Below are 25,343 nucleotides of genomic sequence, written 5' to 3'. Positions count from 1 at the left end.
CCTGTAAGTGCAGATAACACTATAATACCGTACTCCCCATAATTAGCGGCCCTCCCCTATAAGTGTCTCTCCCCGTTTTTGGAAAAGAGTTGAAGTTGTATAAATACTCCAATCCCATGGATTTAATAGTGTTTTACAACATGTGATGTCTCTAACGTCAGCATTGATTTCAAATATGGCTGACCTTTTTCGTCCACAACTTACATTTTGATTCATTGATAAGCGTCCCCTTTGTTACAATTATTTAAGCGTCCTTGGCGCTAATTACGGCAAATGTAGTATTCACAAAAATGTAATCAAAACACCTTTTTAAAGCACATCTTTTTCAAATGTCCATTGCTATGCTTACCTTACATAATTATCTATCAACATAAGTAATTTGTTGAATTCAGCTTCTCTCTTCTCATGAAGTTCTTTACCAACCTGTGTAAGAGAGACAGAATATATAACCACACTGATCTTTAGTTGCCTGTATAATGTAAATACAAACAAACATTGATATTAATTCACTTACATGCGAGATGTAAGGACAATCAAACAAATCATTAGCACAACCTCAAACAAAATACAAAATTTAAATGCTATTAAAGATTATTCTGGTATCAGTAGTAATTTTAGTTTCATTGTTTTTGTTTCAGTATTGTCTGGATGTTGAAGGATTTGTAACTGCTCCACTATTTAAGGTACAGAAATGCCTTTAAATATGTTATATAGTTCTGTCCATGGTATATCAGGTTAATGTCTTACCCAGGGTAGAGATGACATCACAGCATAACAGAACCAGTCCGACCTCACCTATAAAACCACACACATACACACAATGAGTCAGTGGGATGCTAGAAATCAAATAAATAATACTGTCTAATCATTAACATTCAGAACAAGGTCAATCTTATTCCTACATGGTGGGATCACATTATATATATATTGTTGATTAGTCCCACCTTCCGGTGATAATGACATCAGATTAGATGTGATTTTTGATGTCACAATCACACAATCTTGGTTTTTGTTATCTCAGAACGCCAATATTATGATGTCCTTAGTTTGTGTGTGAACCTTAACCTCATTAACGCAGGATGTTAGAACAAGAGACCCAGAGGGCCTGTATCGCTCACCTGGTTTTTTGTTAGTAATTATCACAAGAATCTGACAATTAGAAAAATAAGCAAAATTGACTCCCAAAGTTTAATTTTGAATCACAACCATACAATGATGCTATTGATACCATACAAATATGCTATCCAATACATAGGTTCAGAGACAAAGTAATTTATATGAAAATAGTAGCCTATTTGACCTTTTTGACCTCGCATCTATTGCCGTTTAAGGCCCCGGGGATCAGCCCTATCATTTGTACAATTTCAAATCCCAACCCTATAAGGATGCTACCATTGCATTATAAGTGCTCTTCCATTCTTAGTTGCAGAGAAGAAGTCGTTTATATGGAAATAGCTAAATTGACCCCTTTTGACCCCACCCTTCAGGCTCCTGGGGGGTCAGCCCCATCATTTGCAAAATTTTGAATCCAAACCCTTTAAGGATGTAACCATTGCATTATGAGCGCAATCCCATGTTAAGTTGCAGAGAAAAAGTCATTTATATGGAAATTGACCACTTTTGACCCCGCCCCTCAGGCCCCCGGGGGTCAGCCCTATCATTTGCTCAATTTGGAATCCCCAGCCTACAAGGATGCTACCATTGCATTATGGGTGCTATACCATGCTTAGTTGCAGAGAAGAAGTCATTTATATGGAAATAGCCAAATTGACCCCTTTTGATCCCCGCCCCTCAGGCCCCCAGGGGGTCAGCCCTATCATTTGCACAATTTTGAATCCCCACCCTATAAGGATGCTACCATTGCATTATGGGTGCTATACCATACTTAGTTTCAGAGAAGAAGTCGTTTATATGGAAATAGCCAAATTGGCCCCTTTTGACCCCGCCTCTCAGGCCCCCGGGGGGTCAGCCCCATTATTTGTACAATTTTGAATCCCCACCCTATAAGGATGATATCATTGCATTATTGGTGCTATCCCATGCTTGGTTTCAGAGAAGAAGTCGTTTATATGGAAATAGCCAAATTGAGCCCTTTTGACCCCGCCCCTCAGCCCCCCCGGGAGTCAGCCCCATCATTTGTACAATTTTGAATCCCCACCCTATAACGATACTACAATTGCATTATGAGTGCTATCTCATGCTTAGTTTCAGAGAAGAAGTCGTTTAAATGGAAATAGCCAAATTGACCCCATTTGACCCCGCCCCTCAGGCCCCCGGGGGGTCAGCCCCATCATTTGTACAATTTTGAATCCCCATCCTATAAGGATGCTACCATTGCATTATGGGTGCTATCCCATGCTTTGTTTCAGAGAAGAAGTCGTTTATATGGAAATAGCCAAATTGACCCCTTTTGGCCCCGCCCCTCAGGCCCCCGGGGGGTCAGCCCCATCATTTGTACAATTTTCAGTTAGTAGCCCATAATGATGCTACCAGTCAAATTTTATTGAAATCCAACCAGCGGTTATGGAGAAGAAGTCGATTGTTGACGGACGCCGGACGACGGACGCCGGACGCTGCGGTATCCCATAAGCTCACCTCGGTCCTTTGGACCAGGTGAGCTAATAAATACTAAACCAGCAAGAGAAGATAACTCTGTAATAAATAATATGCTGATACCACATAGCATTTGTTATCAATACAGGTAATCATTATAACTAGCAGGCATTAAAAGCTCATTACATCAATTGTATTATTTTGGATTTAAATAACACAATTTCCTTCCGTGAAATAATATATTACTATTCCAGATTACTTCACAGTAATGTTTGATTATATATCAAGGCAGTTGTTAGTATAACTTTACCTGTGGGATATTGTCCTCGAGAGTGACCTCTATGAAGTTGTCAAACATGGCTAACAAAGAGCTGGCCACAACAACATGACAGTTGACCAAATCGGACAGGAAGCGCACCTACAGATTTAATAAAGAAATCAGAGATCAATGAGACCAAAAAACCTTAAGTCAAAGGTAAATCTTTATGATAACATATTCAATTGTTCCTAGTCATTCAACAAACTTTCAATAATTAATCACTATTATGTCAGCCCTGCATAAGACTGAAATCAAACATATTTTATTTTAAACAATTATACCAATATGATAATGTTGGTTTAGATGGGTACTTGAGAATGGTCATATCATGGGAGAATACCAGGACCCAGGATCATGAAACAATCTTCGACTTAGTTTAGACTAACCAATCAGAAATGAGTAACTTTTTGTAACGCCATCTTTGATTGGCTAAGTCCAAACTTAAGACAGTTTTGGATTAAAGGATATTTCATGATCCTAAGGCCTGATTACTCCTAAAACTATGACAGATAAACATACTTACAATAAGTCTTGCATGTTCATACTCTCCAGACTTCATGGTTTCCTTGAGGTTCCTTACCAACAGTTCTACAAACTGAAAGTTCAAATAATTTAAAATGCTGTCATAGGATCAGAATACAAACTTAAGATATTTTATTAATAAAAAGCTATCAAAACATTTGAAAAGTATACAAACATGTATTTAAGGATTAACCTCTTACTTTGCTTAGTTTGTGAGATGATTAACCCAATGGAGCATGATGTAAATTGCGTAAACACAATAATTTCAATCTTGAATGAAGGTAATATGAAGGTCAAGATGGGTTAATTGTGAATCACATCTGTACGTACCTCACCCCCACAGTTGTAGTTCTTGGCATTAAGCAGGCCCACGAGTGTGGAATACACGGCCATCTTCTCTGGCAGGCGGGTTACACTACAACCAGATGGTTTTATCATTAGAGATGTTCTATCTTAAGACGGAACGGAAAACAGATAGGTGCTCACTAAATACATCGGGTAACATAACCTGTTACAGAAATATTTAAATGCTTAAAGTTATATGTGCCTTAACTGGGCGATAATTTTGACATACTATTTTTTCATCATTAATTTATTAAAAACCATAAGGTTTGATGAATAAAGCTGTAAAAACCATTCAAATGGCTTCAGATGACTTATAAACGTTAGTTATAACACATAATTTTTTTACTGAACAAGAGGCCCATGGGCCTTAACGGTCATCTGACTCATTGCACAAAACAACACAGTATAAAGTATTGGTTAACGATTAATATAAACAATACAAGGAACTCCTTAGTTGAATATGTAAGTTTCTGAAATAGGTAAATGTCATTCGTTGAACAAACTTGGTAGCCCTTCATCCACATATGGTTGTAACCCATTTACGGATTTTAAAGCCAAATTTCAGCAAAGCTTCCATTTTGGACATCCGCCATACTATCCCCATCGGTCTTAGCTCGGTCCTTTATAAAATATGATTGTCCTCACCTAAAGTTCCCCTTCAGAGTCAATTAAAACCCCTATAGACCAATTTTCCTTGAGATTGGAGACTGAAACCTGAAAACAGGAAGTGGGCCAGCGGCCATCTTGGAAAACCAAAGACTTAATGAAAATGTTTGCATGTTGTTCGGCATTAATTTAAACCCCTATAGACCAATTTTCATTGAGATTGGAGACCAAAATCTGAAAACAGGAAGTGGGCCAGCTAACATTAAGAAAATTTGCCCTTTTGGGGCCCCACACCTCAGCCCCTAGGGGTCGGACCAGACTCATATATAAAATGCGATTGTCCTTCCCCAATGATGTTTCACACCAAATATGGATGAAATCCATCCAAGGATGAAGGACTAGTAGGATTTTTAAGCTTCAATTAAGAAAATTTCCCCTTTTTAGGCCCCGTCCCTCTGTCCCTAGGGGTCGGACCAGGCTCATTTATATAAAATATGATTGTCCTTCCCCAATGATGTTTTACACTAAATATGGATGAAATCCATCCAAGGATGAAGGAGGAGTAGGATCTAGCTTAAATTAAGAAAATTTGACCTTTTGGAGCCCCGCCCCTCTGCCCATAGTGATCGGATCTATTTCATTTATATAAAATATGATTGTCCTTCCCCAATGATGTTTCACACCAAATATGGATGAAATCCATTCAAGGATGAAGGAGGAGTAGGATTTTAAAGCTTAAATTAAGAAAATTTCCCCTTTTGGAGCCCCGCCCCTCAGCCCCTAGGGTTCGGACCAGGCTCATTTATATAAAATATGATTGTCCTTCCCCAATGATATTTTACACCAAATATAGATGGAATCCATTCAAGGATGAAGGAGAAGTAGGATTTTAAAGCTAAAATTAAGAAAATTTGCCCTTTCGGGGCCCCACCCCTCAGCCCCTAGGGTTCGGACCAGGCTCATTTATATAAAATATGATTGTCCTTCCCCAATGATATTTTACACCAAATATAGATGGAATCCATTCAAGGATGAAGGAGGAGTAGGATTTTAAAGCTAAAATTAAGAAAATTTGCCCTTTTTTGGGCCCAATCCCTCAGCCCCTAGGGGTCGGACCAGGCTCATTTATATAAAATATGAATGTCCTTCCCAAATGATGTTTCACACCAAATATGGATGAAATCCATCCAAGGATGAAAGAGGAGTAGGATTTTAAAGCTTAAATTAAGAAAATTTGCCCTTTTGGGGCCCCGCCCCTCTGCCTATAGTGGTCGGATCTTTTTCATTTATATAAAATATGATTGTCCTTCCCAAATGATGTTTCACACCAAATATGGATGAAATCCATCCAAGGATGAAGGAGGAGTAGGATTTTAAAGCTTAAATTAAGAAAATTTCCCCTTTTGGAGCCCCGCCCCTCTGCCCCTAGGGGTCGGACCAGGCTCATTTATATAATATATGATTGTCCTTCCCCAATGATGTTTCACACCAAATATGGATGAAATCCATTCAAGGATGAATGAGGAGTAGGATTTTAAAGCTTAAATTAAGAAAATTTCCTCTTTTGGAGCCCCGCCCCTCTGCCCCTAGGGGTCGGACCAGGCTCATTTATATAAAATATGATTGTCCTTCTTCCCCAACGATGTTTCACACCAAATATGGATGAAATCCATCCAAGGATGAAGGAGAAGTAGGATTTTAAAGCTAAAGTTAAGAAAATTTGTCCTTTCGGGGCCCCACCCCTCAGCCCCTAGGGATCGGACCAGGCTCATTTATATAAAATATGATTGTCCTTCTCCAATGATGTTTCACACCAAATATGGATGAAATCCATTCAAGGATGAAGGAGGAGTAGGATTTTAAAGCTTAAATTAAGAAAATTTCCTCTTTTGGAGCCCCGCCCCTCTGCCCCTAGGGATCGGACCAGGCTCATTTATATAAAATATGATTGTCCTTCCCCAACGATGTTTTACACCAAATATAGATGAAATCCATCCAAGGATGAAGGAGGAGTAAGATTTTAAAGCTAAAATTAAGAAAATTTGCCCTTTTTTGGGCCCCATCCCTCAGCCCCTAGGGGTCGGACCAGGCTCATTTATATAAAATATGATTGTCCTTCCCCAACGATGTTTTACACCAAATATAGATGAAATCCATCCAAGGATGAAAGAGAAGTAGGATTTTAAAGCTTAAATTAAGAAAATTTGCCCTTTTGGGGCCCCACCCCTCAGCCCCTAGGGGTCGGACAAGGCTCATTTATATAAAATATGATTGTCCATCCCCAATGATGTTTCACACCAAATATGGATGAAATCCATCCAAGGATGAAGGAGGAGTAGGATTTTAAAGCTAAAATTAAGAAAATTTGCCCTTTTGGGGCCCCACCCCTCAGCCCCAAGGGGTCGGACCAGGCTCATTTATATAAAATATGATTGTCCTTCCCCAATGATGTTTCACACCAAATATGGATGTAATCCGCTCAAGGGTTAAGGAGGAGTAGGCTTTTGTATAAATAGTCTTACGCACGACGCACGGCGCACGGCGCACGGCGCACGGCGCACGGCGGACGGCGCACGGCGGACGGCGGACGGCGCACGACGACGGACGAAACACGATGACAATAGGTCATCCTGACCTTCGGTCAGATGACCTAAAAATTGTCGTTTTTATGCCTTAAATATGTTTAAATGAAAACATACCTGCAGAAGTCACTTTATAATTATTAAAACATTGTAAAAATGTGTAATGAAATTGTAGACCACAATTTGGCTTCATGGTCTCACCGTATGTACTCATTTCACTTCACTATTGATGTAAATAAATGATTTTTGACAGTACTGCCAAAAATCATTTCAGCCAGGGTTCTCGTTAAAAGCCGGTTGCCGGCAAAAACAGCCGTCTATTTCCTTGTTTACAACCGGCTATTTTTGTGGGAAATAAGTATTAGCCACCATAAGGGTCTGCTGCCCCTAACCACCTATTATTAATTTTCAACCATCTTTTAAAAATCTTAGTGAGAACCCTGTCAGCTCTTATTTGTACATGTAAAATTAAAACCTCTGCATTGAAAGCACTGTAATTTTCACAAAGTTGGTAATTTTTGGTGATGAATAACATATTAAAAGCTCATCTTGATTCGTGAGTATGAAAAATACGGTACATATAACTTTAACCGATAAATATAACATAACTTGTAATTATGTAAATTAACACTGTTGTAAGCTCTAATGGCTTCTGGAAGTGTAACCTTGTATACATTCGATGTCGAATCAAGTGATATAAAAAACATGTAAAAGTAAATTTTGAAGGCTCATTGTGTGAGTGTTAGTTTAGGCGTGACTTGAATGAGTTCAGTGTCATTGCGGATACCACATTTTCAGGCACTGTTCCATGTATCCACAATTTTACAGTTGAATTTGTCAAACTTGGTAGTCAAAAGTATATTTAATATATGAATTTAGTAGCAAGCAGATCCTGAAACATTTCCTCTTTTTGGTCAAGTGGTAGCCACTTTATATCATGTTGGTTAATGTCACATTCTGCTTAATATCATATCACATGATTTCAAAGCTTTATATTGAGATACCAATGAACAAGTTTCGTTTTTTTCACCGAATAAATTAATACATTAGGATATTATAAAAAAAATCTAATTTTCAGACAATACAAATTTGTGTGTAATTTCATGACAGCTAAAGCTTGAATGTGAATTCAAATATTGCACAAATAATTATATATGCATGCACTATTATTAAGAGCCCTTGTTTGTACATTTATGCATTCACCAATATGTTGGAAATTACAAAGACGCAAAATTTCTTATATGCAAGAATAAAATGTTTACAAGTACAGTTGTTCTATATTACCATTCACATAAAATGCGTATAATTTTTCCTTTGTAGTTGGGTAAATCTGCCTCCAAAACACTAGATAATCCTTCTAAATTGCTCTCAAGTGATGAAGTACTCTGTAACAAAGAAAGAAAGCTTTGAATATTTATAGATACAAAGTGTGTTATGAATATTCTATTGTTTTCAAACCCTCTTCCCGTAAGTGTATTATCAACATGAAATACTCAGTGATTTATCTTATATTAAATGGTAAAAGTGGACAGTTTATAAACTTCATGGTGTGCTACGTATACTCTATTGATTAAAATCTGCTACAGTATACTATTCTCCTTGATTAAATGTTTGCCCATGTCCAGGAAAATAAACTAACAACTATCTCCACCTCTTCTATCAATGAAGAGTTATTACCTGCTGCACCAAATGTTATATAAAAGATTTTACTCCACCAGCCAAGATAGAAATGGTGATCCACTGCATCCTAGCTATATAGCCGTTCTATCAACCCAATTGAAGTGAATTTCTCCCCAGCAGGAAGTGATTTGACAATTGTACTTCTTTATGTACTTCTTCTAAATGTTTACTTTTCTATATATATGATATCACTAATAAATATATATTTATATAATACAAACCTTTTCTCCTACTCTTGTAATGAGTGATTCGAGTCGGTCTTCAATGTCTATATTATCTGATGCTCTTCTTCTTTTCCTAGATGAATGACTCACTAAAATAAACCATACAATATAATAAATTAGAAATGTCAGCATGTTGAATATAACCCTACCTATGGATAACACTTTGAGTAATCAGTTACCTAATAAGTAAAATTAAACACATCAAGTTGATATAAGATTTTCGGATTGCAGTGTGCTTTAACCTTAAATTTACCTCAGTTTCATACTAAGTACTATATGTTGCAAGTAGAAAGTAGTTTGTTTGGCTAAATGAGGAATGATATATCAAAATAGGTCTACTTTAAATTCATTTTTATTTGTTTTCATACTAATTACTCCAACAATGTTAGTGATATAACACTAGGGCTGCGACAATACAGGTCAGGTGGTGAGGGTATTGATATGTATCGCAATACAGTGCCAATGATACATGATATTCATGGAGCAGCATTAGTTAAGGTTAGGTACAGTGGGGAACTTAAATATTGAACAACATTTTATATAGCATCATTATTTTACATTATCTGCGTATCACTTTAGTCTGATCGGGTGTCCTAACACCATTCACACAATACAAAAGAAGGTCCAAACCTCTGACTTACTCGTTATCGGCGAGATAATATCACTTAATTATATATAATTGCTTCACTAATCTATCGGCCATTTTTTGTACGCATTTCCAGAACGAGGCACAAATTAGAAATTACAAACTTCAGGTTTTCTAAAATAAGTTGTGGATTGCTGATTCAGATTTCGCACAATACACCATGCGATACAACCAAGTTTATTGATGAGCGTATCGTAATGCTGCATATCACCAAAAATTGATATATCGATTTATCCTCCTGTTCATGAAATTAATTTTCTTTCATACCTCGATTAAGTTGAAAAATAGTGACATCAATGCTTAATTGTTTTAGGCCGCCTTAAAAAGGAAAATAAACAAGTAAAAGGAAATTAATGACCTGCCTGAACACATCCACACCGTATAACCAAACTATTTGCAGACAACGCTAAAATTATTGGATGCCCAAATACGGAGGAACATATATCATTAATACAGCAAGATCTGGACAATGTCATGGAATTTTGGATTGGTCCATAAAATGGCAAATGTCTTTCAACATCAACAAATGTAAATCTTTACATCTTGGACATAACAACGGAGGACATGAATACTCAATGTCATTAGAAGCAATGAAATCAACATCCAATAAGTAACTGCATGAGGAAAAAGACTTGGGAGTAACCTTTGACAAGGACCTCAAATTCAACAAACATATCGCAGAAAAAGTATTAAAAGGAAATCAAATGACTGGAATAGTCAAAAGAAAATTTGAACATCTGGATAAGGACACATTTTCACACATTTATAAAGCCCTGATAAGACCGCATCTAGAGTACGCAAGTTTAATTTGGAACCCTATTTATAGAAAAGACATTATTTCACTAGAAAAACCACAGCAAAGGGCTACTAAATTAGTGAAATAAATCCAAAATAAATCATACCCTGAACAACTATTACAACTAGTACAACCATCACTACAGTACAGACGAAAGAGAAGCGATATGGTTTAAGTCTACAGAATCCTACAGGAAATTGACGACGTGGATGAGTTGTAATTCTTCGTAATAGACAATTACTGTACTAGAGCTGGACATCAAAGAAAACTGGAAAAATACAAAAGCAGGTTAAACTGCAGGAAGAACTGTTTCTCAAGCAGAGTGGTGAATGATTGGAACTTCCTGAGACAGTTGTATGTGTCAGCTATAAGTCTAAACTCCTTCAAATCAAAACTCAATAAACATTGGAGAAATCTGCATATCAAGTTCACACATGACTGCTATTAACTAGGTTATTGTAAAAAGTACTAAAAACCATACTTGAAATAATGAGTGATCTATTTTAATGTCACTGTGTTGCTAAATAAGAATCTCAGATTTCATACCGAGTATTGCCAACTCACCCGATTTCCCCGGGTTGACACGGTTTTTTTTGACATTTTAGAATGCATAACCCGATTGACCCGGCGGGTCATCAAATAACCCAATTTTCAGCACTAGGACCAAAGTGTCAAAAAGCTCACAAAAATTACTACAGATCAAGCCATTAGCGCAATTTTAATTACATCTCAAAGCTTAAGACTCATATCAGGCCCTTGTATAATGCAGGTAGCTATGTTTGTGTTTACACAATTTAAACCTTAATAAAGGTGTGAAAATGTAGCAATTACTCTATTCAGTCATGCATCACCATGTCCATTATCGTTTTTAGCCAGAGACAGCTAGCAAAATTGGACATGCAGGCCAATTAATACTGCTCAAAATCAGAAATGATATCTTCAAAATTCTTCAGAAGCACAAACACTTGTGATCTCAGACAAAGATTTACTCACATGAATAAAACAAATTCAACATGAACGGTGTCCTGTTGCAGTAGGCAGGCAAGCCAATCATAATGGCCGCCATTTTGTTTAGTCAAAGATAACAATGAAACCGGACACGTGTAGAACAAAAAATCCAGATTTTATTAAATATCATTTTAAAGATTTTTTAGTAAAATTATTTTATTAATTATCAGATATTAATTATATTATTACAAAAAAACAACATCAAAAGTATTATTGAATAACAATATGAAAATAATAAATATATGCATATTTAATGCATATTTAAGGCTTTTAAAAAGTGTTGAAAATTACACTAAAATGTTTTTTTTTGCACATGACCCTTTCACCTGCTTTTTCAAGGGTGATCACCTGATTTGACCTCATCAGTGGTTGGCAATACTGCATACCAATATCACATGATAGGAAGATAAAGATATATTGTACAATCACTACTATCATTAATATCTAAGTCTAGATATCCAGTCTAGGTTGATAGCTGATTAATTGCAGTGTCAAATAAAACTTAATGAGAAAAGCAAACAAGACTCAAAATGTGTGTAGAAGAACAGGGAAAATACACATTCCTGTCGAGTGCCCCTACCAGGAATCGAACCCGGGTCTCCGGCGTGGAAATCTATGACTCTACCGACTGAGTCAAAGAAGCATGCTCTGTCAGCTGAGTGACAGAGACCGTATTTAACACTATTTACAAACCACACCGACCCGCTCCTTTTACAATACTCCCCCTGTTTTTCTTGAGATTTCCTAAATCTCAACCGAGACTCTTTAACCACCTACCATGGGTTATTTAGTTGGGCGCCAATGTAGAAGAACAGAGAAAATACACATTCCTGTCGAGTGCCCTGACAAGGAATCAAACCCAGGTCTCCGGCGTGGAAATCTACCGCTCTACCGACTGAGCCAAAGAAGCATGCTCCGTCAGCTGAGTGACAGAGACCGTATTTAGCACTATTTACAAACCACACCGACCCGCTCCTTTTGCATGTGTAAGCTAGTGAAATTGTTTGGCTGCTTACCAGAATTTGCTTCTTTTAAACCTTGTAATTTTGAATAGTGATTTCAAAATATGCAAAATGTAAACTGTCACCTGCGCAACAAGAAGAGGATCAAAGACTTACGACTTATCATAGCTGGAAAATAGTGTGGCTAGAGCTTTTCTCTTTCTACGCCGTGCATGATTCATATCTTTATTAATGTTTTATTTTCTTATCATTTTTCTTTTAAATCATATATTGGAAGAGAAACGCAGATTTTAATTTCATCACATGGGGCCTATCATCATAATTGTGGACTAACGTTACAGTAAATTTCCAGGGCAATACATTATACTATAAACCAACTTCGGGGCGAAACGTCTGGCATTTCTTAAAAGTATTAAATTTAGGCTTAAGTGCTTTGGCAATGAAACACAGTTGCCATGTTTTGAGGTGTATTTGAATAAAAATAGGTGAATTTGTAAATTTGGCGGAAATGCAATCGCAAGACGTAGGAATGAATTTTTTCCAGTTTTTAGGATCATTCCACTCATTGTTTGCCGGTAACTTTTGAGAAGACAATTGTCGGCAAAAATAGAGATTTATGCGTAAAATACTTACTATCCTCATCGTCGCTGTACGATTCTGCTCGACGTCGACGTGATGCCATCGTGATTATTGAAGTAATTCAACTCCAATTCGATAAAAACAAACCCGCACACGAGTTTCGAGAATCGAACTTAGAGCGGAAGTTAAAACTAAAATTATGAAGACCCGCACCAGCTATAAAGCTTTAATCTGATTGGCTGATTACACATTTCGGGTCCGTTCGATTAGAATGTAAAGTATAATATGTTTTGATACTAAATTAAGCGTACATTTTCTTAAAGTGTCTGTCACACCATCAATTACATATCATATCATATTTCATTTTCAATCTATTTCAAGCAGTAAATTGATTTAAAGACAAAAATCAAAATAGAGAATTCAAAGCCACCCCATAATTAATTTTGTATCTCAGATTAAAGGGCCACTACCTTTCCGAAACGGCTTTTAATTTTAAAATAGGAATATAAAACGAGATCAAGAATTTTGTAGAGTCGCAGAAGTTATTAACTATACGTTTACAAGCACTCTTATCATCACCTTCAGAACTTTTTAATTAGAATAAATAAAATGTTAATTTTCATAACGCGGGTCGTTTTATGTTTCCCGCCGTCGTCCTAAATGCCGCGCGGTAGTTGACTATCACTGCGCCAGACGGCAAAACAGCGAAATGAATCTCCACTGTTATCGTACATTAGATAGGAAATCTTGCATATGTTTGGTGTTGTAACCTCATCTTAAGCCATTGATATATATTTTCTTTTGTTATTTATGTTTTTAAGAAACCTTTAAATTTTCCTCCAGAAAGGTAGTGGGCCTTTAAATAGTAAGATGATGACAAAGGTACATTTTTCACCATCATATAGCCTGCATGATTAAGATTTAGGGGAGGGCATTCTGTCTTTGTTATCTCAATTGTGGGTAGGTATAAAATGTTTCTTCATTATTTTGTGAGCGCATTTCACTGTCGTTTTCTACGAAAAGTTAATGATATTACTCTTGCTATTAAAGTAGATGCAATATGACGTCGCAATCAATATATACCTTCCCACAAAGGCAGATAACTCTGTAATATGCAAATACATAATTTGACCAAGGTCAAGGTCTTTCCTTTGACAGACTTGTAAGTTCTTCATCCTATTCAAGTTATTGTCCTTATCTGTTAAAGGCCCAATATTGCGTGCCTGCAATGATATGCAGCATCTTGGTGTATTGAGGAGGACCCACTGAGATGTCAAAAGATTTTATCTTATTTTATTTGTACTCCTAGATGTGATCTTAAATTTGTAAAGGTCAAGGTCATTGGTTTAACATTTTTTAGGCCTTCATCCCAATAATATCATATGCCTGGGCTTCTTCATCCTCAATTTTCCAGGGGTTCCGATCACTTCCCTAATTAATATCTGCACCCCTGGACTAGGCCTATATCTCATAGTAAAACTACAAGGCAACAGAACAGGTAATAAAGTCCTTTCATGTACATCAAAAGAGTCATCCAATAATACACTGGATGTGGCTTTGAAACTGGGCGTTGCTCTCTCAGTAATCTTCAAAGAAAATTTTTGCTTGCCTGCGATTGGTTCAGAAATTTTGTTCCCCTCAGCTGCCTTCAGTTTTACTATGAGATAGTCAAATGGTGTAGAGATCGTAAGTCACTAGTGATTGGACCCCCTGGAGTATAGAGGCTTCTTGTTCATATGTCAAATTAATAAAATCAAAGCCTATTTGGCCACTGTTACCCACCTTGATTAAAGCCATAAAACGTATGTTATTCATTTGAACAAACTTTGTTGTTTACATCCTAGCATGCTATCACCCACTCACCGTCAGTGTATCAGAATAGGTTTTTTTTTACGATTATTTAAAGATGCTCCACCGTCGACAGAGCATAAATAATATTCATCTTTTGAACAATAATTGGTGTTTAATCAAGCATATACATGCATGTCTAATACAAAAAAAAATAATAAAATGCCTTTAGTGCATGCGCAATCAGTGCTTCATTCCATATAGGATATAGTACCATGGAATTTTTTTCTGAATGCAATTAATAATTTTTTATAATTTTAACTTGAGGTAAAATTAGAAGCTCAAACTTTTCAATGGTGGTAATGGTGTAAAGTAATAAACTTGTGTAACTAAAAAAAAAACTAATTCGTCTGCTCTTGTTGTTGATATAGTGAAAAAATAACATTTGTCAGCGGTGGAGCAGTCTTTAATCAATGTTTTGACCCAGCTGTTCAATGATCAAAGGTCACTCCCATCAATGTCATTGAATTGAAGAAACTTTGGTAGGCTTTCATCCCAGAATGTTATGTAACAAAATCTGTAAGATTCTTGATTCTACATATAAAGGGCAAAATGTTCAAACATATTTTTGCTAATTTGACACTTGTGACCTTGAATAAAAGTCAAACTAAATTATGCTTTATATCCCAGTCATATCAAGTCTGAAGACTTAGCCTCGTGGCATTTTTCACAACCCATGAAAAACAGTATGTGCATGGCAAAAGCATAGAAAAGGCCACCACAACATTTCTCAGGTAACGTAATAAGTACAAACGTCTGAAATGTCTACTTTCATATATTTTATTTGTTAGATTCTCATTAATAAATATTTCTCAATCAATTCTACATTGTACTATTATCAACAGGCACTACATGTGTTTCCTTATATGCAGTAATTAACATGATTAGCTTATTCATTTAACATCATGTGCATCGTTAGTTTGTATTTCTAATTTTCAATAAATTGACAATTAATCGAATCAATTTATGCGGAATTAATTGATACCAATTAATCTAGTATATCATTAAATACAATAATGCTTGTTATACAAAATCAATTGTTAATTAATTCTGAGACATCTAAGTAAATATAAAGTTTTTAAAGTTATTTTTATAATCAAAACAATGTAATATACCTACATTTGTACATGTACATGTAAATGTATATGTTTTCTATTGAAGAGACTTGCATTAAGGCAAGATGGCCTTATAAAATTGTTAAGGACTGATGAATTTACTATCTGTAACTTGATGCTTACACATCTATGTAGTTCTAACTAAGCATAAATAAATCTGGACGGATTTCTATAATCTTCTATTTTTTTTAATTACCGTACAATGTAAATACCTGGTATATGTATATTTATATAATATATCAAAACAAAGACCATGAGTAAAACAATTCTGCTCTTTTATGGCTACCAGGGGAATTGAAAAGTTTCTAAATGTACAGTATATATCATGATTAAAGATCAATAACAATGGTAATTTATTAATTCAATCAAAATTTTCAGAAAAAATGTTAAATATCTTTTTAACAAAGACTTCAAAATCACATTGTACCTGCAGATTTCTCATCCTAGTGAGAAAAAGAATCCATAAATAAATATATCACAAAACTTTAGCTACAGTGTGTAAAAGGCACTGGTACTGTATATAGAACCTGGAATTCTTGGGGTCAGTATTTTAAGGTGTTTTATACGGAGCATATTTGCGAAGGCTAACAAAGCGAAAATAAACCACCTGTGATATTTAACTGCATGCTATACAGTATTAACATGGAAATAAGGTCAATAATGATATGGATTGAAAACAGTATATTATACATACATTTTGTATATTTATAGTTTTAAATGTAAAGAAATGGCATTTTCAAATAATTGTAATGATACAGTTTACTGAAATAAAAAGACAAAAATCTAACATTTCAAAAATATAATAATTATAAGTATACAATATTATGGAATGGCAAAAGCATATATATTAAACTGAATTACAAAAAAAAAAATTATGTACAATGTAGTTTATTATTGATGATAATAAAAATATGAATTGACAATGTTTGATTTATATTTAGAAATACACAATACTAATTCAAAAGTATGGAATAATAGAAGTACATGTATAAACGCTGTATTTCAAAAATATTAATAATTGAGCTATCTAAAATATTTGTGCTTGTTCTGATTTAGATTTCTACAAAAAAAATGTGATGCAGAAAACAATCAATTATTGAACTTAATTAAGTACATATGTATTACATAACCATTCATCGAAGATCTATTGAAGGTTAGAGTACATCAAAAGAACATCTAGAATGTTACATTTAAAACTTGTCAAAGTCTATTAGAACATTGACAAATAAAACAACATGATTTTATGGTTATACACAATCTTTATCACAGACTGATATATACAAATAAAAAAGAATCCAACTCAAAAATACATGCTTATATTTAACAAAGATTAAACATAAATTGTTAACAAAATGTATGTACATCAATTAAAATCTACTGATTGATCGACACATTATTTTTTTAATTGATTTATTTCTAAACCATAGAACAAAATTTTCTTATGTATTTAGGATAAAAACATAACATTTATTCATCAATTAAGCTCTTAATTATTAATGAAAATGTTGCAGCATTACCATAACATTTATTAAATAAACATATGTTCAATTCCTGCCAGGGCTAAAATTTAAAAGAGAATCTCAAACCATGGTCAATATCATGTATTCCATTCTAAGCACTATTATATACAGAATGTAAAATAGAAAGACGAAACAGGTTTGAGTTACTTTGTATACTAAATATTTTAATGTACCCATTTCATATAATAATGTACATGTATATGCACATGTATATATAACAATATACATTTGTCAAGGAAAGATACAAAAATAAATCATAGCTTATTCATAATTCTATAATGAAATAAAAACTTTTCTGTGCAGTTACTATTATAATCACTTACATGTACATGCCATACCTCCCGGCGTGAGACAAAATTTCCTTTATTTTATAGTCTTTTATTGTCTCCCGGCAGGAGAGTCTAAATTCATGTATTTTGATTCAAATAGTAGGCCAATCATATACATGTACTAAAATATACTTTCAAGTATTTTTCTACCTTACTCAAAAAATAAATAAATACTACAAAAATAAATATAATGAATGCATTCTCGTTGATTACACTGTGTAAAAAGCAACTAGAACTGGTGGAGGTATCTTGTTTTGATACATGTATATACAATGTACATATAGCTAAGGTTACCCACAGATATTAACCTGAGGATATAAAGATCAATCATTCAACAACTTGGTAGTTACAATGATAAATCTAAGTGAATATCACATTTCAGTCTTGTATGCGTAGAACTTTGAAAGTCCCCATAAATTTCTGAAAATGGTTGCTTTAACGTTTGGATATTTACCGCTATGTATAATCAATCCATGACAAAGGTCAATAACTGATAAAAAGATTTAAAATGTTACCAAATTATCACGATTTATCTGATACCTACAACAATACACAGGCTTTGCTTTGTTCTGCTGGTTTTGACTGACCTTGTTGACCTTTACCTTGGGGTTTGGTAGGCTGTGTCTTGCCCCCAGGTTTCCTCTGTGGGGGGGTTGTTGTCAGGTTTGGTTTAGTGTTTCGTGGAGAAGTAGGAGTTGTATTATTGTCTGTAGGAGTAACGTTGTTCTGTTTAGCTTCTGGTGATGGTTTGATTTCTTTGTCCTCTGGGGTGGGGGTAGGGATACTATCTTTGTCCTCTGGGGTGGGGACAGGTTTACTTGCATCATTTTTCTTAGATGGTGTTGGTTCTTTTTCTATATAATTTGATTTCTTTTCGTCCTCTTTCTCATTCTCTTCTTTTTCTTGATTCTCCCCTTTTTCTTGCCTCTCTGATTGAGAATCGCCTGAATGCTGAGATGGTGTGGATTGCTCATTCAAGTCCTCCATACTTTTAGCAAGTTCTGCAGCAAAGCCGACAGACTTTTTACTGCGTGTAGACTTCTTTACTGCAGATTCTTTTGGCTGTTTTTCCTCCTCCTCATTTAGTGCCTTGATAGCCTCATTCAATGCAGCCATTTGGGCTCCCTTGCCTAAGTTAGAGACACTATGGGACAAGGTACGCCTCATAGAATCTCGTTCAACATCATCCACTTTCAGATCTGAAAGACAAAGATAGTGGGGATCATGGTTATAATAATCATCTGTGATATTTCACACTATGAACCATGACAAAGTAAGCTGGAGTATGATATAGTTGTAAATGCCTAGACTTTTTCTTTAGATTAAAGTTATATTACCATCACAAATCTTATTTTGACTTTTAATGACTGCGGTACAATATGAAACATGCTTACTGGGTATGGCTTTCTTACAGTATTAATTCACTGTGGGCCGAACTAGCTAGCTTTGATCATGATTACTTACAAACATTTATCATACTAAACTTATAAAACAAAAATTTTAAGTTTTAAGTAAAAGAAAAAAGACAAAGAAAAGTTTACCTTTCATAAGCCTTTTGGCTTTGGGCATTGACCTGAACTTAAATGGAAATTTTACTTCCATCCTCAGACACTCTGTCATGGCCTCCAGCCATGGTTGGTTGGTGACCTTGTGTTTGACCTCTGTCACCTTGTCACTCAGAACAGTGGCCTTGAATTCCTTGGAGTGCTTTTCACATAACCAAAATGTCTTCCCACTTGGCATACGGCACCTGATTAAACACCAATCCAAACCAAAATCAGTATATTGATAATTATTTTAATTTTAGGATAAAATTTGATGGAATTGCAGTGACATCCAGACATTGGTTGATTACATGATCATGATCGAAGCTTTAAGCTTTAAATCGTCAGACCATGGCCATCTGTCTAGTGCTTAGAGGATTCAGGTTTTAATTAGGGTCTAGGTACTACATTTTTTCCTCTCCTACTATAAAACTAGAATTCATTATTACACAAACATTATCGTTTTCATTATAAATAAATTATGAATTGTACAATTAAACTTAAAAAAACTCAATCAGTATAAAATCCAATTGTGCTTACCTGAGCAGTTTTCCTTTCTCCTTTTTAGTGTCAAGATCAAACACCAACTGACGGAAGTTGTGATAGCTCGTCTGGAAATCATTTGTGTTTTTCAAGGCCAGCTGTACATGTGAAATAAAGAATAGTACTGTGATGTAAAATTTCATAAGAACAGACCTACAGTTGTTGAGAGTAATTTGTAGGAAAGGAAATAAGATGATGATGTACTACCATTAAACAAATTTGATACTATCAGAGTCTTCAAATTTAAAAATTGCATAAAATTTCATTCATATCATTCCTTTTATGCTGCCACTGTGGCACTTACATGTACATGTACACACGCACAGAAAGCTCCAGTGGTTTAAGAGAAGTCATACAAATAGATAAATAGAGGTGGTCACTACAGATAATGATATATGTCTACCTTACAGAGGTAGTCGCTATAGACAGTGATACAGTCTACTGTATAGAGGTGGTCACTATAGACAGTGATACAGTCTAAAGTATAGAGGTGGTCACTATAGACAGTGATACAGTCTACTGTACAGAGGTGATCGCTAGAGACTGTGATACAGTCTACTGTATAGAGGTGGTCGCTATAGATAAAGTCCACTGTACAGAGGTGGTGGCTATAGACAGTGATACAGTCTACTGTATAGAGGTGGTCACTATAGATAAAGTCCACTGTACAGAGGTGGTCACTATAGACAGTGATACAGTCTACTGTATAGATGTGGTTACTATAGATAAAGTCCACTGTACAGAGGTGGTCACTATAGACAGTGATACAGTCTACTGTATAGAGGTGGTCACTATAGACAGTGATACAGTCTACAGTATAGAGGTGGTCACTATAGACAGTGATACAGTCTACTGTATAGAGGTGGTCACTATAGACAGTGATACAGTCTACAGTATAGAGGTGGTCACTATAGACAGTGATACAGTCTACTGTATAGAGGTGGTCACTATAGATAAAGTCCATTGTACAGAGGTGGTCACTATAGACAGTGATACAGTCTACAGTATAGAGGTGGTCACTATAGACAGTGATACAGTCTACAGTATAGAGGTGGTCACTATAGACAGTGATACAGTCTACTGTATAGAGGTGGTCACTATAGATAAAGTCCATTGTACAGAGGTGGTCACTATAGACAGTGATACAGTCTACTGTATAGATGTGGTTACTATAGATAAAGTCCATTGTACAGAGGTGGTCACTATAGACAGTGATACAGTCTACAGTATAGAGGTGGTCACTATAGACAGTGATACAGTCTACTGTATAGAGGTGGTCACTATAGACAGTGATACAGTCTACTGTATAGAGGTGGTCACTATAGATAAAGTCCACTGTACAGAGGTGGTCACTATAGACAGTGATACAGTCTACTGTATAGATGTGGTTACTATAGATAAAGTCCACTGTACAGAGGTGGTCACTATAGACAGTGATACAGTCTACTGTATAGATGTGGTCACTAGATAAAGTCCACTGTACAGAGGTGGTGGCTATAGACAGTGATACAGTCTACTGTATAGAGGTGGTACTATAGACAGTGATACAGTCTACTGTATAGAGTGGTCACTATAGACAGTGATACAGTCTACTGTAAGAGGTGGTCCTATTGATACAGTTAGGTGGTCACATAGGACAGTGATACAGTCTACAGTATAGAGGTGGTCACTATAGACAGTGATACAGTCTACTGTACAGAGGTGGTCACTATAGACAGTGATACAGTCTACTGTATAGAGGTGGTCACTATAGATAAAGTCCATTGTACAGAGGTGGTCACTATAGACAGTGATACAGTCTACTGTATAGAGGTGGTCACTATAGACAGTGATACAGTCTACTGTATAGATGTGGTCACTATAGATAAAGTCCATTGTACAGAGGTGGTCACTAAAGACAGTGATACAGTCTACAGTATAGAGGTGGTCACTATAGACAGTGATACAGTCTACAGTATAGAGGTGGTCACTATAGACAGTGATACAGTCTACTGTATAGAGGTGGTCACTATAGAAAGTCCATACAGTCTACAGTATAGACATGATGCAGTTATACAGTGTAAGAGGTGTCACTATAGACGTGATACAGTCTACATGTACAGAGGTGGTACTATAGACAGTGATACAGTCTACTGTATAGAGTGGACAAGATACAAGAGGTGGTCACTATAGACAGTGATACAGTCTACTGTACAGAGGTTGATGTCACTAAGACAGTGATACAGTCTACGTAGAGTACTATAGACAGTGATACAGTCTACTGTATAGAGGTGGTCACTATAGATAAAGTCCACTGTACAGAGGTGGTCACTATAGACAGTGATACAGTCTACTGTATAGAGGTGGTCACTATAGACAGTGATACAGTCTACTGTATAGATGTGGTTACTATAGATAAAGTCCATTGTACAGAGGTGGTGGCTATAGACAGTGATACAGTCTACAGTATAGAGGTGGTCACTATAGACAGTGATACAGTCTACAGTATAGAGGTGGTCACTATAGACAGTGATACAGTCTACTGTATAGATGTGGTTACTATAGATAAAGTCCATTGTACAGAGGTGGTCACTATAGACAGTGATACAGTCTACAGTATAGAGGTGGTCACTATAGACAGTGATACAGTCTACTGTATAGATGTGGTCACTATAGATAAAGTCCACTGTACAGAGGTGGTGGCTATAGACAGTGATACAGTCTACTGTATAGAGGTGGTCACTATAGACAGTGATACAGTCTACTGTATAGAGGTGGTCACTATAGACAGTGATACAGTCTACTGTATAGATGTGGTTACTATAGATAAAGTCCACTGTACAGAGGTGGTCACTATAGACAGTGATACAGTCTACTGTATAGAGGTGGTCACTATAGACAGTGATACAGTCTACAGTGTACAGAGATGGTCGCTATAGACAGTGATACAGTCCACTGTACAGAGATGGTCGCTATAGACAGTGATACAGTCCACTGTACAGAGATGGTCACTATAGACAGTGATACAGTCCACTGTACAGAGATGGTCGTTATTGACAGTGATACAGTCCACTGTACAGAGGTGGTCTATTGACAGTGATACAGTCCACTGTACAGAGGTGGTCGCTATAGACAGTGATAATATGTTTACCTCCTGTGTCATTTTGAGGTAGTCCTGACCTTCCCTAGTGTTGAAAAGACTCAGACTAAAGTTTGGGTTGTGTTGCATCACCATGGTGATACGAGCAAGGTAGGAGGCATACTCCTCGATTTGTTCAGCAGAAAACCTCATCCTCATTTCAATAGGATCACATACACTGTGCCAACCCTAAAACGCAAAAATATAAATAAATATAAAAAATTTCCCTTCATCTCTTCAATATCCCATGAAATGGCATAATTTGACCTTAACATGTACATGCCTATAACATCAAAATTTTCAAACTTTGTTGCAACCAAATATGGAACATCTTTAGTTCTGAAAACCAGTATTCTATATATAGAGGATAACCTTGTTTTCTACAATAACACAGACATCAATTTATGTATAAAACAAATTAAAACAAATATTCCGGTACCTACATTGTTAGCAGAGGTGATTTAGACAGAAAGATTGACATATACAGTACTTCCCCAAAGATAGATATTGCTATATCGCCAGTACTAAGGTCATAACATTTCAGATTATATGGTAATGTACATCTGTATTTTGTCTATTACATATTCATTGATCAAAAAGTACCTGTTCATATTCACACATTGTGTATACATCCACCATGAATCCTTTATTTTTGACAGAATCATAATCAAGCTCTTTTTTGGAGCCTTCTTCATTTTCTGAAATACAAAAAAAAATCTTATTACAAAATACATTTTCATTCAAATGGACAGTTCACAACATATATGCTTTATGTGATTCAGGAACAAGTTTTGAAAATTTTTGAGAAAAATAAGTACATATTCAGAGAAGAACATGAATGCAGAAGAGTGAGCAGTGCAGTATTTCCTTATAATATATAATAGTTTGTTGATCTATTTCACAGATATAGCCAAATACTTTCATTATTTAAACCTAGCAAATAACTACACAATATTATCAAGGCCATTTCATAAATTTATATGGGGAAAAATGTGGTTACACATAAACTTGACCATAGACCAACTTTTTTTTTTCCAATTCTTTTATTTCCTTAAGTTTACAACTTATTGGAATTGTAAGACATAACACACACATATATATACAATCACATAGAAATTAGTACAAAATCAAAGACAAGTTACAATTGTAATTTACATTGAAAACTTAAATTTGTATTTAGACATTGGAGTTGTATGGATATATTATATGCAGTCAATTCGTATAATTCAAAATATGTTCTCAAATAATATTAGTTTACTTTGATATACATTACGTCCTTGATAAAGACGACACAACTTACAGGTTAAGTAAACAATACTAAAATAACTATACAGAAATTATTGGAGGCAGGATCCTATTTTCATGGCTTCAAATATAAATTTTGCTAATTTATGTAGATCACTAACACCAACAGATCTACTCACCTGTAGCTTTCTTTTGGAAGATATCTGCCACAAACAGGCGTGGGTAGTTCCCGATATCCTGGTTACTAGCGTAACTTGCTATCTGTCGGAGGAACTTTCTCTGTGCCAGCTCGTACATTTCCTGTATAAAATGTGATGCCAATTGTAAAAATCTTTTCAAAGATACCAGTAAAGATTATCGTAATTAGCGCCCTCCCCTTTTTCTGGAGAAGAGTTGAAATGGTATAAGCGCTGTTATTCCTTGGATTTAACAATGTTGTACAACATATGATGCCTCTAACATCAGCATTGTATCCCATATTACATGAACTTGTGAATATTGTATCCCATATTACATGAACTTGTGAATATTGTATCCCATATTACATGAACTTGTGAATATTGTATCCCATATTACATGAACTTGCGAATATTGTATCCCATATTACATGAACTTGCGAGTATTGTATCCCATATTACATGAACTTGTGAATATTGTATCCCATATTACATGAACTTATGATGCCTCTAACATCAACATTGTATCCCATATTACATGAACTTGTGAATATTGTATCCCATATTACATGAACTTGTGAATATTGTATCCCATATTACATGAACTTGTGAATATTGTATCCCATATTACATGAACTTGTGAATATTGTATCCCATATTACATGAACTTGCGAGTATTGTATCCCATATTACATGAACTTGTGAATATTGTATCCCATATTACATGAACTTGTGAATATTGTATCCCATATTACATGAACTTGTGAAATTGTATCCCATATTACATGAACTTGTGAATATTGTATCCCATATTACATGAACTTGTGAATATTGTATCCCATATTATACATGAACTTGTGAACATTGTATCCCATATTACATGAACTTGTGAATATTGTATCCCATATTACATGAACTTGTGAATATTGTATCCCATATTACATGAACTTGTGAATATTGTATCCCATATTACATGAACTTGTGAATATTGTATCCCATATTACATGAACTTGTGAACATTGTATCCCATATTACATGAACTTGTGAACATTGTATCCCATATTACATGAACTTGTGAACATT

General features: G+C 35.4%; 2 protein-coding genes across 2 annotated transcripts in view; both read right to left on the bottom strand.

Moving 5' to 3' along the window:
* LOC138333173 (nuclear cap-binding protein subunit 1-like) overlaps nt 1-13,012 on the bottom strand; it is a 30,380-nt gene extending 17,368 nt beyond the window's left edge. The window contains 8 exon segments of the mRNA XM_069281354.1: nt 350-423; nt 748-795; nt 2,864-2,971; nt 3,396-3,467; nt 3,725-3,809; nt 8,212-8,312; nt 8,829-8,920; nt 12,877-13,012. Of these exon segments, the coding sequence (XP_069137455.1) occupies nt 350-423; nt 748-795; nt 2,864-2,971; nt 3,396-3,467; nt 3,725-3,809; nt 8,212-8,312; nt 8,829-8,920; nt 12,877-12,925 (629 nt within the window). The 5' untranslated portion in view covers nt 12,926-13,012.
* Nucleotides 13,013-15,432: 2,420 nt separating this feature from the next.
* LOC138333172 (uncharacterized) lies at nt 15,433-24,406 on the bottom strand. The gene is made up of 6 exons (XM_069281353.1): nt 24,264-24,406; nt 23,443-23,537; nt 22,852-23,028; nt 19,719-19,819; nt 19,176-19,384; nt 15,433-18,833 (listed from the first exon to the last, which is right to left on the bottom strand). The coding sequence occupies exons 1-6, from the start codon at nt 24,379-24,381 to the stop codon at nt 18,175-18,177; spliced, it is 1,359 nt and encodes a 452-aa protein (XP_069137454.1). The 5' UTR covers nt 24,382-24,406; the 3' UTR covers nt 15,433-18,174.
* Nucleotides 24,407-25,343: the final 937 nt, after the last annotated feature.

Source organism: Argopecten irradians, chromosome 10 (assembly GCF_041381155.1).
Source record: "Argopecten irradians isolate NY chromosome 10, Ai_NY, whole genome shotgun sequence".
NCBI lineage: Eukaryota > Metazoa > Mollusca > Bivalvia > Pectinida > Pectinidae > Argopecten > Argopecten irradians.
Note: the sequence above shows the minus strand (reverse complement) of the source record. Positions and strands in the feature narration are given on the sequence as shown.